Source organism: Heloderma suspectum, chromosome 2 (assembly GCF_057233095.1).
Source record: "Heloderma suspectum isolate Gila_16-S chromosome 2, 16-S_ref, whole genome shotgun sequence".
NCBI lineage: Eukaryota > Metazoa > Chordata > Lepidosauria > Squamata > Helodermatidae > Heloderma > Heloderma suspectum.
Window position 1 is genome coordinate 124,679,964 of NC_139459.1, and position 17,610 is coordinate 124,697,573.

The window sequence follows — 17,610 nt, forward strand, 5'->3', positions numbered from 1 at the left end:
AGACTTACAATAGTGTCTTTTTGTTTTTTGTTTACATGTGTAACAGCACGCACCAACTTGCAAATTAAAGATGTGCTGGATTACAAATTGCAGTTCAATACATCTGGAGGGCACCAGTTTGGGGAAGGCTGAATTACAGGTTCCATGGCCCAACATAGAAGTAATGTTCCCAACTGTTTAATCGCAGTTGAGTAAGTGTTGGGCCGGTTCACACGTAACAGTCGCAAATCGTGGATTAATTAGCCCATGATTTACCAGGCTGCATGCCACACACATGCCTGTCTCTTTAAATATACAACCTCCTTTTATCAAAGGCTGCTGTGTAATGTGCAGCTTTAGGTTGTTGTGGGTTAAACAACCCAATGTTAACTTAACAACTAATCATGGGTTAACTTTGGGCTGTTTAACCCATGAATAACCCAAAATGTCCACGTTCACACATCATGCAGCAACCTACAACTATGCCAATCAGAGATTGTATATTTAAAGAGACAGTGGCCTGGCAAATCATGGGTTAATTAATTAACCCACGATTTGCTAACGTTACATGCAAACTGGATCATTGTCTTCCACCACCTTCTAGGGCACACATTCCCACACCTAAGACTAACCACTTTTAACTATTATATCCACTCACCCAGTAACTTTGATTATTACTAAACAGGGCTTCCTTTAACCCATCAGAAACTATGTCTGAATCAGAACCCAGGTAGAGCCACTAAACATTTCAAGCAGCTTCTGCGTGGGGTCTATTACCATAAGAATCAGCACTGACTGATTTGCCCATCAGTTTATAACTGATCTGCGGTAGAAAACAAGGTCTCAGCCCTGTTTAAAGTTTTGATGTACTTCAAGAAGAATTTTAAGGCCTAGAATGCTAGCTAGAGAATTTCAGCAGCTGTACCTTCAAGAGAACACCAATTTAAAAATGAGAGGCTTCCCCACTTCCTTATGTGACCTTAACAGCACCAACCATACACTAGTATGGGAGCAGAAATGGCCATTGCTTTTCTGCACCATTACTTACCCATAAGGCATAAGGAGGACATCCAACATAAAATCCAATAGCAGCTGTACAGTCTTTGGTTTTTCAGCAAGATTAAATGGAGAAGCTGCTTTCAGAGGTTCAACGGGATATTTCATGTGAAAAAGGGTTGGTATTAGAAGGTGCATTAGGCTGAAAAACAATTATATTTACTGCAACTATTTAATAAAACAACAAGATGCCAGGTGAATTGTTACACTAAGCAAACAAATTACAGTAGTCGCGCCTATGAAAATTGCTTTTATAATCTTATTATTTTTCACTGGATACCTATCACAGCTAACATTGGAAGCGAAAGCAAGAAGCAAACTCCAATAACATTTTAAGAGTGTTTAAAAATTCATCTTTATTTTCATTTATTTTATCTCCATTTGTGTAAACACGAATCTGCATTTTCTAAATCTAAAATTAGGAATTGCAAGCAATGACATCTACATAAAAAATATACTTTTGTATCTAGTTAGGAGCTAGTCCCAAATGGAACTGAATCTTTAAGCCTCCACTGAAATCAACTAAATCTGATGGTAATTAGTAACTCAGCAGGTTAGACCCCAAATTATGATGTATCTATATACTGTAGGAATGCTGCTTGATAAATGGAGCACTTTTTTTATTTAAATGTTATAAATGCTTAACTGGAGCACCAGGACAGATTGGCTCTTTTCACATGCAATGATAAGCCAGAATTCCAGAGAATCCTAGCTTACTGTTCTCTTCTGCTTGGCTCCTCCCACCAGTGGGAAGAGCTAAACTAACCAGAATTCAAAAGTTTACTTTATCATCCAAACTGGAGCTCTTGGCTTGTAATTCCCAAACAAGCCAGGAATCGTAAACCAAAAACAAACCCTCATTTGTTATTCTGGATTGTAAAAGCCACAACAAGCCTGGAGCCCTGGTTCAGCAAACACACTAAGCTTTTGGATTCTGGTTAGTCTAGCTGCTCCTGTGAAACAGCTGCATGCACCAGCCCACCTCATTAACAATAAACTAGGATTATCAAAAAAATCTGGTTTACTGTTGTGTGCAGACAGTCATAAGCTCCATGGCCTTAAGAACTAACTAATTTTAATGTCTACATTTCCAAAAGTGCCCAATATACAGAAGAACTCAATTGTGCTTCCTTAAACAAAAACATCAAAACGTCCCTGAGAAAAGCAAGGATGGAAATGAGACAATTCTAGCCCAGCCTTCTTCTTGACATGTTATATTTCTGCCTGCAGATAGAATTTCACATTGGGAAACATTCAAACGACATCCCTCCATATGTATAATCTAAATCCCAGAAGGGCAGTAACACATGATACTGCCCGATGGCCTTGTAGGCCCCTTCCAACCCTACTATTCTATGATTCTATGTATCTGCAGTCTTAAATACCATCAGGTCCACACTGATAGCCAGTGTGGTATAGTGGTTAGAATGTCAGACTGGGACTTGGAAGATCCAGGTTCTAGTCCCCACTTGGCCATGAAGCTCACTGGGTGACTTTGGGCCAGTCACTGACTCTCAGCCTAACCTACCTCACAGGGTTGTTGTGAGGATAAAATGGAGTGAGCATAAAATGGAAAGAAGGACCATGCAAGCTGCCTTGAGTTCCTTGCAAGAGGAAAAAAGGTGAGCTATAAATGCAATCATAAACAGTAATAAATAAATACATATTAAAGGGAACCAATGATTTTAAAACTAGGCAATTAAAATTAAGTCGAGAAAAAAGAAGCTGCATGCTGAGGACACCATACCTGTCCTGTTGGGGTTGAGGTTTTCCTTCCATTGCAGTAAGGAGAGTGGGAGCCAGCTCACACTGCTTTTCCACAGGCAAACGAGGGTAACCCATCTTAACATATATTATTGTAAAATTCTGCAAAAGTTCAAGATACAGCTACATAGCACCACTGCAAAAGAACAAGCCCCTAAAGCAGAGGAGCAGAACCTCTTTTAGCCCGAGAGCTAAATTCCATTTTGGAGAAGCTTTCAGGGGGAACATTCCGGTGGTGGGTGGGGCCAAAATGAAAAAATATATACCAGCCTATTTTAGCTTAAAGCTCTTACTGCCAGTAAATAAGCTTTAGGAGAGGCATTTCAACCTTTGAGACTGAAGGAAAAAACTGCACATAAGCTGAGAAATCACCAATCAGTGGTTGAGCTAAAGGGGCATGGACAGGGGACTGGGCTGTGGCCATCCGGAGAACGCTGAATGGGCAGATTTGGCCCCCAGGAGGGGCAGATTTGGTTCACGGGTCTGAGGTTCTGCATCCCTGCCCTAAGACAGCTGCACAAAGATTTAGGAAATTTTTAAATAAGAAGCCTGTACTTGGTACATGGCACTGAAATTCCCTTTATATTTGCTAGTCAACTAGCCTGGTTCACTAGGAACCTCCATATTCACCTTTATAAACTTTAGTGAGGCTACTGAAATGCACACTAAATGGGCCTGGATGCAGCCACCCACCTCTTGACAGAAGTGGGTTGCCAGGAGCAGACTACATCTGCAACCCACTGACTGGATTCAGACATGATAACACACTCAGGGGTTGAGTATGGGTTGTCAGTGAATCGTGGGTTATTGTTGAAATGCGGGTTATCATGTTGTCTGAACCCAGCTAGACTAACCAACCATGGTTTGTTAACCATGAACCCATGAAGAGAACCCATGGTTTGTTGTTGGGTTGTGAACTGTGGATTGTTCATGGTTAACAAACCATGGTTTGTTATTGCGGCTGGGTTCAGACAACACGAAAACCCACTTTTCAACAACCCACGTTTCAATGACAGCCAGTGGTGTAGTGGTAGCTGGTCATGCCGGGGCTTAGCTCCAGCACTTTTTTTGAAGCCAGCCCCCGGCCGGGTCGCAGTCTGCTAGGGAAGGAGGAGGGAGCAGAGGGAGCGCGGGCAGCTGCCCCTTGGCTGCCTTTCATCTACTATGCAGAGCCGGCGAGACAAAGGGAGCGAGCGAGCGAGAGGGAGGGAGCCTGAGGGAGCTCTGCAGCCTCCTCTCGCCCTCCCCCCCCAGCTCTTGGCTTCTTCGCCCATCCCTGCTCCATGCCTGCGTGCCCGGCACTGCCCTTGTCTCCTGAAACACTGGCCACCCATTCAGGGCTGCTGCTGCTGCTGGCCATTGCAGCAGCAGGAGTGGTGGGGGAGCACTGCCACCATTATTTACTTATGGGCAGGGCAGGTGGCTGGTTTGTGCCAGTTTTTAGAATTTATCACACAATTCTATTCATGTTTACTCAGAAGTCAGTCCCACTATGTTCAATTGCCAATTGGGCTTTTTCCCAGGTAAGTGTGCATAGGACTGCAGCCTTAGCTGCCTTCCCAAGATCTCTGTAAATTTAATTCGAAATAAACACCCATTGGATTGCACTGTTAATTCTTGAACATTAATTTTTACAGTAAGCAGAATTGCCAAATGCAATCTGCTCTGTCAGGTACACTTTTTGGTACAAGGTTGGCATGTATCTGGCCAAACAAACCTTGGTGGAAGGAAGGGAAACAGAAAAAAATCAGTTGCGGGGAGAGGAGATAGAAGCTGTGCGTGTGTGTGGTTCAATCCAGCTAGGTGTGTGGACGTTTCTGTTGAGGGATGGGAGAGATATAATGAAGGAGCTTAGGAAAGGCTAATGGGTAATGCTGGGGCGCTAAGGGAGTGTGCAAGGGGGCTATTTAAACGAAAAGGGATCTGTCCATGAGGACTGAGTTGAGAGAGTGATGCTTCCATAGAGTATCATATTTTGAAAACCTAAAATGTTTGTGTTTGAGTGTGTGAGTGAGTGAGTGAAAAAGATTAACACCCCTGTATTTTTTCTCAGACATCCAATTGAAATACCACTGCCTTACTCTCAGCTGTACTGTTTTTGGATCCCAGCTGAAGGCTGTATATCTTACAAAGTTGTACAATCTTAGAAGGGGGCGTGGCTGTGACTGTCATGAAGGGACCCTGCACTTCTGAATTTGCCACTACACTACTGATGACAGCCCACACTCAACCATACTCAACCCTTGAGTGTGGGTTGTCATGTTGTCTGAACCCAGCCAGCGACTGCATTGTCTTCCAAGTAAAATTCAAAGTGCTGCCTTCACCTGCTAAAGATCTCAACGAATTGGGCCCATTATATCTAAGAGATTGCTTCCACCTCCATCTCCCACCACAGTCTCTCCAATTAACTGGAAAAGCCCTTACCACTACTTGTGAACTATTTTTTTAAACAGCAAGCACATATGCTTTGGTAGCTACCTGGCTATTTTCAACATCCTACCCCCTCCCCGACTCACTGAAGTGTAATCTCCCTCCTGATTTGGGGGGGGGGGGGAATCTGAGATGACCTTTGGCAATGGAATCAGGTTATAAATCTAAAGGAAGTAATGAACCACCAGCAAGGAAAACTTGAGAAATTCTACATACATAGAAGTACGTTTTAATGTTTTGAAATTAAGGTTAGCAAGCTCTTACTAGATATTTACATCTCCTAAATCAATGGGGAAAGGTAGAAGCTCAGTAATATTCCCCATGCTTTAGATGCAAACAGTCCCAGATTCAGTCCTTGGGATCTCCAGGTAGGGCTGGGAAAGACTCCTATCTGAAACCTTGGAGAGCTACTGCCATTCAGTGAAAACAGTACTGACCTAAACAGACCAACGGTCTAACTCAGTATAAGACAGCTTCCTAATGGGATCTTCAGTTAGGCTGGGCTTTACTTGACAGCCAGAGGAATATTAAAGTTCATACATGAAAAACCCAAATAACAAATGATGTTTCTAACTGTAACAAGTCTTCAGGGGAAAAAAGACAGTATCTCATATTTTTTCAGAAATATCTTTAGGAAGAACACACTTACTGTAACAAAGGACACTGCAGAAGGATCTTGGTACTGGACTAATAAGGTCTCCACTGGAAGCTGGATTTTGGGACGACTTTTGATACGTTTATTCAGGTGAACCAGCAGTTCCATAACCTGAAAGGGAGGACCTAATCCTTCATTTCACTGGCTTAGATTTTCCAGTTACACTTCTGAAGTCTGAAATAAATTGTACTAATAATTTCTAGATTATCAAGGGGAAACATACCCATATACTATATATTTATTTCCATAAAGACTTTCTCAGCATAGCTCCCATTTGTTATTCCTTTTGCCCGTATACATGATGAGACCAAGGAGATAATCTTAACCTGAACCAAAAACTGAACCAAACCCTTATATTTTCCTGAATCAGAACACTACAATAAATGCATGGTACCAGCAAAAAATAAAATGTTAACTTAAAAAAAACAAACCCTGATGTGATGGTACACTCACTGTCTTGGTTCTCACATAATGGCAGTTCATGGCTTGTTTAACCCATGAATTGTCAAGACCACGTGAGAGCAAGCATGAGCGCCGTCTCCCACCCACTTGCCATTTCTGCTTTGTATCCAATTTCTCTAACAACCCAGGAACACACCATGGGTTCAAACTCAGGGTTACTTGTCCTTCAACAACCCAGAGTTCCAAATTCAGACACTGCATCAAACAACCCACGAATGGGGCATTCCTGGGATGTCTGGGAAACCAGACGCCAAGCATAAGTGGTGAGCGCACAAGAGGAATATTAAAGTTTATACATGAAAAACCCTAATAACAAACATAATAACAAACCCATGGGATGTCTTACATGCGAATTGGGCCACTGGCTTCAACCAGAATAAATTACAAGCGTATAAATCTAACTTGTGGGAGGATTTTTAACATTTTGTATTTTCCTAAGCTTCTGTGCCCAGACAACCATACATACCTTCTTACGTACTCCTTCCTGTGTACTGGAAAGCTTCAGAAGAACAGGGGGTAAGAATTTGGATATAATACTCTGCAATTGCTCATCTGTTTCTGCATGGCCAAGACGTAAGAAGACACGTTCAAGTTGATCTATAAAAAGGAAGAGAGAGTCTAACTCAGAACTAAAAATGTATAACAAATAGTAAAACAGTCATACCTCAAGCTCAGTTTTAAATGTAAATTATACAATGGCTTCTTTCTCAATATACTTCCATCTCAATCTGTTTTAATAATGCTCTCCGTACAACATTCCTAGAATAATGTGATCCTTCTGCTGGATTGATAGCAGTTATCTATACATCATAGAAACTGTGCAGACTTATGAATATGCATAATGTCTGAAAACCAATCTAGAGAAAAAAAATTATCAAAGAGTATAGCATCTTCTTTGTAAACTGTATTATTAGTAAGCTGAGCACTTTTAAAAAATATACATTACTTTATTCACCACTAAAACAAAGCTGACTGCATATTAGTACTATTTAACTTAAGGTTTTTGACTGTCAATACTCAATCTATTTCATTATCTTAGCACCCTTCACAACAGTGCCGGTTAAACATCCCACACAAATGAGTGCTGATATTCGATACTGGAACAATGCCACTGATTCCACTGCACCAGCAGTTATACTTTTCACTGCCACATAACATTTGTGTCACAGGCAGAGTCGTCAATAGTCCTTTTTGTTTGTTTTAATTTGTAGCTAGTCTGATCCTAAGGGGTCCGTGTGAATAACAAAACATTAAACAATACCTTAACTGCAATGATTAAAACCCACATCTTACGCTAGCTGCACCTCTCTGTGGAAACCAAAAGCTATAATGAAGGAAAATATGTTATGCTGCTTCAAGAACACAGGTTTTTTTGTGTGTACTGATAATGCTGCTTCCTTCTCCAAAATATAGTTTGCAAACTGGCAGCCAGCTTCATAAATACACCCTCCCTCCCTCCCTCCTTCCTCCTCAGAGCCATTTCTCCCTCCACCCACATTGCACCATGCACCATGGTTCTGTGTTAGATTTAAACTGATACAAACCATGGTTAATGCCAGGAAGGGAAGGGAGACATGAATTACGCTGGGGAAGTGAAAAGAGAAGCATGTATTCATGAGGGTGGTTCCAATTTGATAACCATGGTTTGCAGAGCATCTGCATCAGCATGAAAGGGCATGCCTAGCATGTAAGAGAACCACATGAATAACATACAAACCTTGAACCTCCTTTTAGGTCATATGTTTTTGCTTCTTTTGCCCAAATTATGGCATATCCCAAAATTGAAAGTTTTAATAATTTAATTCATATATTAATCAACGGAGAGAGCAATCCTACAGTCCCTGGGAGAACATCCCAGGCACCATAGGGTTGCTCGTAAAACTCCCCCGAGACCAGAGACAGCTCTTCGACCTCTGAGGGGAAGTCGGAGATCTGACCCCCTCCCCCACCCCCTCACAGCCAGCACCAAGAAAACTGCGCCAGCTGCCTCTTCGAGGTCAGAAACTCAACCCTGGAGAGGGGGAAAAGGGGGTATTCCAGTGGGTGGGGAAGGGAGGAGACCAGAGAAGCCAGAATATGAGTTATCCTGAGCCTCTCCAAGCTTCCTTCCTTCCCCTTAGATCGGCTGAAAAGCCCATCTAGCAAAATCTGCAGGGTGGGATGACAGGGAGGCAAAGATCACCTCCGCCACTCCTCCCAACCTGCACTGGATGATCGGAAGCCTCTGAGTTTGGGGGCTTCCAATCAGTGAGGAATTTATTTATTTATTTATTTATTTATTTATTTATTTTTTCATTTCATTTCTATACCAACCAATAGCCAAAGCTCTCTGGGCGGTTCACAAAAATTAAATTCAAGCAACACACAATAAAACAATTTAAAATATACAGAACATTAAAACCACAATATAACAATACAACCACAATAAAACCTAGCAGCAGTGCAGGAGTTTAAAATACAGATTTAAAACAGCAAAGATAAAAATTTAGAAAGCTAAAACGCTAAAATGCCTGGGAAAATAAAAAGGACTGTGCCCTAAAGTATTAGTTGATGAGTCAATGGGTGCCAATTTTAATCAGCTACGCCACACGTTCAGGGCATACTTCTTTATTTTTTTTAAGTACTGAAGTCCTGCTGTGTTACTGCAATAGGACATAAAAACAATTAACGGTAGCCTTTGTTTATTAAATATTATATTTGCATATTATTAAATTGATTGGCAGGCAAACAATTCATCAATTTAAAAAAAATCAGTTCAATGCCCTACCGATTCCTTATCACAGAGCACATTACACTAGATTACACCATTTGATTCTCTGGAACACTGAAACACTCAACCTACTGAAGTTCAAACTTCTCTCTCATCCATCCATCCTCTCTACAAAGTTTTCACCTATCACAGTCCTTCCTCAAGGCGCATGGTCACACACTCCTTTGGAAACAGAAGTCCATTCCTGGACCTAGACCATCCTTCCCCAAGCTGGTGCCCTCCAGATATTTTGGACTACAACTCCCAGCATTCCTGACCATTGGTCCTGCTGAGTGGGGCTGATGAGAGTTGAAGGGTGCCAGGTTGGGGAAGGCTGGCCTACACTGATACTGTGGGAGGAGTGTGTGGCTTTCTCTCAAAAAAACACCAGCTTAGGAGATCTGTTGTCTGCTCTCTCAGGAAGGCAATCATAAATGTGATTGCCAGTGGTGACCATAAATTTAATTGTGCTAACTGTTGACTGCCCACTTCTTTCAGAAAGCCAGCACAAAACAAGAGTCCCTTCCTGGGATTGCTCCCTTCATCACATTGAACTTGGAGAGAACTGCAATGCTTGGGGAAGATCATAACCATCAAGAGACACACTCGCTGTTCCTGACCATCTTAAAGCCAGATGCAAAGTGAGATGAGATCCCTTCCTCCACAAAATTTCTGCATGTGCCAGAACCAGGGGTAGGTGAAACTGAAAATAAAAGCTAGCTATGAAACTCAGTCAAAATCTGTAGACCCTGGATCCCACCCCTTTTAAAAACTGCAAGGCTAGATAATATATTTTAGAGATTAGTAACAGTTTATCGATGATATTAAGTTTTCTATAGTGAGAGGAGTTATTTCCTCTTGTAATCTATTTTTTCACCAGCAAGCAAAAGTGATACTGTATGTTGATCCTTAAAACTTTCTCTCTGAAACCCTGTTGTCAGCATGGAAGAGCTGGTTTAGTCATCCCTGTTTGTATTGTTATTTCTATCCCACTTTTCTGTTTAAAAGACATACTGCAGTACAATGCAAGAGCAGTGAGTAAAGAAGAAGTGATTGGACTTACTTAAGGTCAATGGAATGGGAACTATATAGAACATAAGTGTGCCATAGTTTACTTACAATTTAAGACAGGCCAAGAAGAAGGGATAGGGCAAGGTTTGGGCCTCAATTTTATTATATATTTTTATTCTACTGTTTAGCCCCACCTGGCTGAGGGAGCAATCCTATGGCCACTAGACACTGTCTAGAGGGCCATAGGATATGCTCATTTCCAGGAACTGACCTCAGAGCCTGCGATCCAAGGTCGGTTCCCAGAAAACTGACCTCCCCCCTCATCCGCGCTGCCTCAGAGGCAGTACGGAGAAGCCCCGTCCTCTGCACTCGGAAGAGGAGCGTGGAGCAACTGAAAAGGGGCGTTCTGGGGCGGGGCGAGCAGAGCTGCATGTACGACACATCCAATGTGTGGTACGGCAGCTTCCTCTCCCAGTCGCCCACCCCCCACTGCTAGATAGCTGAAAATGGCTGTCTAGTGAAAAATAGGAAGGCAGGAGAGGCGCAGGGGGAACAATCCCCCCATGCCTCTCCTGCCTTGCTTTGGATAGGTGGTTAGAGTTAGGATTATCTAGTTAGGACTGCGCACTGAGTTGCTCAAAATAAAATCATTATGACAAAAAGAATAATAAAACCACACAGAATAATGCCAGTTAAAACCTTCAGCTGCATTAAAAGTCAATCAAAAAACCCTTCACAGCAAAATGCCTTTCTAAAAGCCTGGAAGGCAAGGATGGGAGGCAAAGCTGGCCCTACTATAAGAACTGTTAGGCAGCCCATCAAAGGCAACTATTTTTAGGGTATCATTAAAATTGTATATTCTTTAGTATATGAATATATTTTTACCACCAAAGGAGGGTACTATTTGAATTTTCTACCTCCAGCACCAAAACGTCTTCAGTCAGGGAAGTACAAACTAGCCCAAGCCAATGCAGAAAAATATGGAGCTGTGGTGGTCTAGGGAAGACTTTGTGGAAGAAATGACCTTCAATGGGGGATTTAAAGAAGGACTTGGAAGTGGGTTTGACAAATAGAGGAAGCTGTTCTATGCATATGGCAGAAAACACAAAGCAAAGACTTGGGGTAGGGGTGAACTTGCCTGGGACAGAGAGCTCCTTCCGATGCCTTCAAGTGCAGGGGCTGCTGCAGTATGCCTCCACCCTGTATCACTAGAGTAATGTGAAAATCCCCTGGCCTATAGTGCAGCTCTGTCCTACAGCAGTGTTCTCACAGTTTCCAGACAGGACTACCCTGGCATGGGAAGGAGCTGCAGCACGTCCCCCTTGCATATGGCCCAGTGCTTCTTGTGCTACCTGAGCAATGCAGGAAGGAAATGTGCTGCAACCATTCCCAAAAGAGCCCAGAGATAGTGAGCAGGGGAAATAAGGGCATTTTTGAAACAATTTTAAAAATGGAGTTTATCATCAGGACTATAGTGATGATGCTAGTCTCAATCCAGCACCAGTGATTCAATACCCTGCCCTCACATAATGCAAAGCTATTGCTGCAAAGCTTTTCCAACATTATTTTTGCATGGAGGGAAAAAAGTGCTTATTTTTTTATAGGGCGGTAATTGCATGACAAGGCATTGCTGTAGTAAGAGAAAGAAATCTTACTGCTACTCAGCACTATTTTAAAGGACTTCAGTAAGGAAGTAAAAACAAACTACAAGTTAATAAAGGTCACAAGATGTCAATGGAAAGCAGTTGTGTCACCTGTCACCAATAATGTCAAGAGCACTATCCAATAGGTGCCAGTGACATCCATTTTTCAAATATTACAGTAGATGTATGCTATGTGAAGCAGGCAACAACATATTCGCCATTATTTTCCCAGTGCTCAAATGGGATCTATTATTTCAGAACTGTGTCCCCATGAATCTCCACAGAAGTATTAGAACAGTACAGCATTTGTTGATTTTGAAATCTCAAACACAAATTCACTAGGGCTGCAAGCTTAAGCACACTTACCAGAAAGTACTTCCCATGGTACTTAATGGGTCTTACTTCTGAGGATTGTGCTGCATGTCACCTTAAGCAAGCCACTCTCTCTCAGGCTCAGCCCCCACCCGTGTGCAATACGATGACAATAATACTGATCTACTGTACAGGCCAGCTGTAAATATCACTGAGATGTAAATCCCACCTATGTGCATTGCTTTGAAATGTACAAGGTAATTTCTGTTACAATAAGTTTCAAAGTCAAATATCTGCTAAGAGATTTTATACTTTAAAGCCACTGCTGATAGCTGTTGAAGGTAATTTATAAGACAGAAAGTTTACTTCTGCCTTAAGTCAGAGATTCTGGAGAAAAACCTAAAATAAGTATTTCTTTACTCTCTAAATGTGTATATGTTTATCTCAATATGATCTCTCCGTATTTTGGAACAAGTATAGAGCCAGATCATGCCATTTCAAATACAAAGAAACTAAGGCATGGAGGCAAGGAGGAGGGTTACCCAAGGTAAGACAAGGTGACTTATTCTGAAGAAAGAACAAGAGATCAATACATTTATTAAGGGAGTGGCCCATCCAAGCAGCATAAATATAATTACAGCCCAATTATAATTACAAAATCCTATGCCCTTTAACTCAAAAATATAAAATTCCACTGAATTCAATGGGACTTCATCCCAGGGAAATCGGCACACAGCCTTGCAACTTCACCAGTATCTCTTTTGCAGGGATGAGGCAGGAACATGTGAAGATTGTGGAGGAGTCATTTTCAGCGAGACCAAAAAAAAAAAAAAAATTCCCAGCTTGCCTCAGTCCATAAACTGCAGACATTTCCTGTCACAAAGAATCATTTCCCCGGCATGCCACGCCTCGGCAAAGCCAGGCCTCCGTCTCTTTAACATGGGGGCCGCTCTGCGGGGTAGGGGGCACTGAATTTGGAAGGGCAATGGGGGGGCAGCAGGCAGCGTACGTTGAAAGCGATATGCTTCCCCTGCACTTGCAGCATCCCCTTTCCCCAAAGATGTCCACGGCTGAAAAACTGGCTCCGTTGCAAAACAAAAACAAAAAAAGTGGGTGTGGGGGAGAACCTTAGTAGATTCTTCTCTCCGCCTCGGCGATCTCCAATTCTAGGAAGAAAGACTCCTAAAACCGGATACAAATCCGGAAAAGCCAAGTCATTACTGCTGCTCAGCCTGCGCTTTGCATAATAATGGACTGAGGGGAGGAAGAAAAAAAATCAGAAGTCATTCAAACCGGGGGGGGGGGGTCTTTAAATTCGCCTGCCCACATGAGCAAGGCAGACTTTTGCAAAAGATATGCCTCGTTTCTTCGATCCTTATATGAACGAAGCACACGTACGAACAACTCTAAAATCACAGTGAATCTTAAAAAAAACAAAAACGGAGAAAGGGCGAAAAAGAGGAGCGGGGTGTCAGCGCATCCGTGTCAGGGAGGGCTAGTTTTGAGGGGAGGCCCTCCACGCCCCCACCACCCCGGTCCTCCTGAAAGCTTTACTTTCAATTTCCTAATATGACTTTGCACAACAGAGGCCTAAACGGCCGGCTTCTCCTCAGCCTCATCTCACATCCTTTCAAGGCACCAACCACCCTTAGCCTTCCCCGTGTCCACCCCCGCAAAAATAAATAAATAACCCCAAACCCTCAAAGTGTTTGTTGTTTGTGTATATATGTGTATGTATGTATGTATGTATATATATATATGAGAATGAGCACCTTTTCAAAATCCTCCCTCAATGCCCCTAACCTCCTTCCAGACTCAAGAACAGAGGCCTCGACCACTCCCCTGGAGCAGAAACGCTCGCTTTTTAAAAGATAACCCCTGAAAGAAACGTGGAGGAGGGCAGAAGAAGCGAGGAATAAAACCTGTCAGCCAAGGGAAAAAAACCCTCCCTACCCACTTGAGCGCACACTTCCACTTCCCTGCAACACCACACGAGCACACTTACTCAGCTCATCCTGGGCAGCAGAGGCGGCCGCAGCCATGTTGTCAGCTGGGGAAGAGAAGGAGGGAGAATGAATCTTAGCCAGGCGTCTCCTCGCTCACGGGGCGGCTGTGTGCTGGGGTGGGGAGAGGACGACGGGGCTATTCTTCACCCCTGTCTCCTGTTCCTTCTCCCGCCTCTCTTCCCTGTGGCTTGAGAGTGAGCTGCAGCTGGGGGGAAAGGGCTGGTGGTTGCTTTTCTCCTCCTCCTGCCTGTGACTCTCCCTTAAAACACCAACCACCGTAGGAGACAGCGGCGCTTATACTCCGCGACTCTCTCTCTTTCCCTCTCCCTCCCTGTATCTGCCGTAGACACACACCCTTCCCCCAATCCACCCTCTCCGGCTTTACTTTAGTTTTATATTTAGAAAAAGCTGAGCCATCGTCCCACCCCCACTCCCCCTCCATCTATTCCCCCCACCCTCTCTTCTCCCTCTTTTACTACCTTCAGCCACTCCGCTCCCTGATTCTGGGAAACTAAGCCTAGAGCTCCACACAGAGATGGACTCAAGGTATTAACATCGAAGACAAGGAAAAGAAAACCCCTCGGCTTCCTATTGTTCGTGCCCTGCGAAATCTTTCTTTCTCTCCGTCATCTGTCTTCTCTCAAAGAGGGTGCTGAAAGGAACTGACCTGGCTCCGTGCTGACCTCCATGATCTTCGGTGTGGTATATGCTTTTTCTCCAAAATGGGTGGTGGAGAAAAAGCAGGTCAGCACTTAAAAAGAAAAAAAAAAGAAAAAGAGTTTCTCCCCCTATCTGCGGAAGGTGATTGTAGCAGTCTGCATTCATTTCTACCTCGAAAGAGATTTGAGTGACATGATCAGGAGCAAACCTAAGATCCATAAACTGGGATTTGCTACCCATTACCAGTCCTGTCGTACTTGCAGTCTGGTAGTTAAAGAATGTTCAAGCAGAAGGAAGGTGTTTTTTTTTTCCAAACCCAAATTTTGAATGCATGTTTATGACTGAAATGGAGATGTTTAAGTACATTAGTGACCGTGAATGTGAAACCAGGGGTAGAAGTTAAAAAGGCCCATAATTATTATTACTGATTATAACATTATTATTATTACAGGAAGATCTTGTATATTTCGAGAAACCCCCTAGCAGGGTGTATCCCCTTGCACTCTGGGCATAGAAACATAGGCTTCTTCAGACAGAGCTGTCCTGGTACTAGTAATTAAAAGGCACTGCGCAGCTATTCTGTCTTTTCTTACTTAGGGTGCAATCCTGTGTGTGTTTAGACAAAGAAAGCCCTACAATTCCCAGCATTCCCCAGCTAGCTGGCTGGGGAATGCTTGGAAGTGTAGGATTTTCTTTCTGTCTAAACACACATAGGATTGCACCCTTAACAGTTTTTCTGTGGTAAGGGGAAAGATGGAAGTAATGGGAAAACACCGGAGGGCTCAAGCCTGCTCCTATTCCACAGCCTCTTCCTCTGTCTCTCTAAACCTAGAGCGTCTCCATGGGTCTCCAATATGGTGTCCATGGGCATCAGTGTTCCCACAGACACTTCTCTTGGCACCCACCAGGCTCCCTGTCCCTCCTGATTTTTATTTTATTTCTTATTATGTTTTTAATTAAAAAAAATAACTGGGAGACTGGCATGCTGCAAAGTGAAGTGCTGCCCTCCAATGCAACCTTTATTTGAGTTCAAAAGAGTGGTTTTGTGTTTTGGAGCTCAGACCCCCACCTCTGCCTTGTACTTAGGTTCTTGGCCAAGTTACTTTTCTTATAATCTCACCAGTTTGCCTCCTAAAAATGTGTGTTTTGTGACAGGCTCACCATGGCAACCGTTTTATGAATGGGCAACCCCCCCATGGCAGTCATTTTGTGAGAGCACCCACACACTCAAAATCCCAAATGTGCCCACCAGCCCCCAAAGCTTGGAGAGACCCATTCTTATAAGTCTACATTTCTGTTGTTGTCGTGGTCATTTAATTCATCTTTATACACTTTCTGAATTCTCTTTTACTAGAACTAAGGATTAAATGGCTCAAGGGCAACATAATTAAGTTTATGCTGGCTCACCAACTTTGAAGGAAGAAGAGTTGCAGGCCACTTCTTCAATCAAGAATTCTGTTGCACAGGAAAACTGATCACAGATGTCTTCTTTAACTGTGTAGAGACTGATACCGGATCAGAGAGAACTGTCAGTGAAAAAAAGGACAGATTGACTACACAGCACAGTACAGAGTACATGAGTTGGTTGTACAGCCATTCCCATCCAATGTGCTACCAACCCACAGGTGTACTAATATAGACACCATCCTGAGAGCCTTGCATAAGTACTGCAAGTTCACTGTTTAATTGCTCTATAGAAGTAGAGTTGGACTGCTAGTGGGACACAGATACAAATGTTAGATTTCCAGAAATTTTAAAACCACATAAAATAAATGTTCATATCTTTTTTCTTCTAAGTAAAAAAATGTTGGCAAACATAAAATATCTGAAATACTTAATCCATGAGCAGTACCAAACTATAACAGAACTGTATTGCTAGCCATTCAGTCTAACAATACAAAAAAATAAAACTTTCAGTACAGAATTGGCAGTATTCAATACAATACCAAACTGGATTATATACCTGGGGCGCCGAATAATATTATTTAATTGTGCACCTCCTTCATCAAACAATGGAAAATTCATCTCCACTTTTACAAAGTAAGAATGTCCTTTGGAAGAAAGAGAACTGAAGACTAAAAACTTGTGCTCTCATTCTTACCCATGCAGCTGGTGGTCACTTGTGATGGCTGTCTCAACTAGAGAAGTCAGTTTTTTAATTTTAGCGGAGTGCGTTCTCGCATGCCAGGTTACTTTTTCACTCTTCATCACTATCTAATTTTGTCCCTCTTGACCATGCAGCAGGAGCCAAGAAATATTTAAGAGGCAGACAATATTCTTTATTCCCGACAGTATTCCTGAACTGTGCACGAAAAAGAAAAATTAAGAGGAAAATCAGTCAGCCTGTATGTCTCAGGAGCTGTGGGTTGAGTATCATTGCTTTAGCATAGCTTTCACCAAGCTGGTGCCCTCCAGATGTGTTGAACTACAACCCAACCAGCATGGCACATCAAACATAACACAGATATAACACATATATAACACATCTGGAGGGCACGAGTTTGGGAAAGGATGCTTTCTGTAGATGTTTTAACACTATTATATATTATTTTTCAATAAATGTAAGAATCCAAAACATACAAAGCAATGTCCTATCCAAAAGAGCACCATTATATATGCTGGAAGTTTTGAACAAAAAATTGGCATTCTTATTAATGTTCTGGCTTTTTGGAAATACCTATGTGGCAAAACCACCCCGTGGCTTTATTTATTTAAACTCTGTGTTTATGGTTTAATAGCTTCTCCATACACTTGAGGTTGCCTGGAAAAAATAAGTACATTCTAATTTTTGTACCTGTCCACATATAGCTCACATGACAGTGGACTGGAAATCCTTTCTCATAATAGGTAGAGCTTATCAGACTCTTAAAAGGTATGCCAGCT

At 42.5% G+C, this 17,610-nt stretch overlaps 1 protein-coding gene across 6 annotated transcripts in view; it reads right to left on the reverse strand.

Annotated features, from left to right (window-relative positions):
- Positions 1 to 14,829, reverse strand: part of ECPAS (Ecm29 proteasome adaptor and scaffold) — an 85,507-nt gene extending 70,678 nt beyond the window's left edge. For 3 of the 6 annotated variants that reach the window (XM_084834675.1, XM_084834673.1, XM_084834679.1), the window contains exons 1-6: positions 14,735 to 14,829; positions 14,067 to 14,111; positions 6,813 to 6,943; positions 5,879 to 5,995; positions 2,783 to 2,901; positions 1,028 to 1,177 (exon numbers count right to left, since the gene is read on the reverse strand). In XM_084834675.1, the coding sequence (XP_084690801.1) occupies positions 1,028 to 1,177; positions 2,783 to 2,901; positions 5,879 to 5,995; positions 6,813 to 6,943; positions 14,067 to 14,111; positions 14,735 to 14,756 (584 nt within the window). In that variant the 5' untranslated portion in view covers positions 14,757 to 14,829. Of the gene's footprint in view, positions 1 to 1,027; positions 1,178 to 2,782; positions 2,902 to 5,878; positions 5,996 to 6,812; positions 6,944 to 14,066; positions 14,112 to 14,546; positions 14,648 to 14,734 lie in introns of those variants that run through there. The other 3 variants (XM_084834674.1, XM_084834677.1, XM_084834678.1) reach the window with 3 other exon arrangements.
- Between the last annotated feature and the right edge of the window lie 2,781 nt (positions 14,830 to 17,610).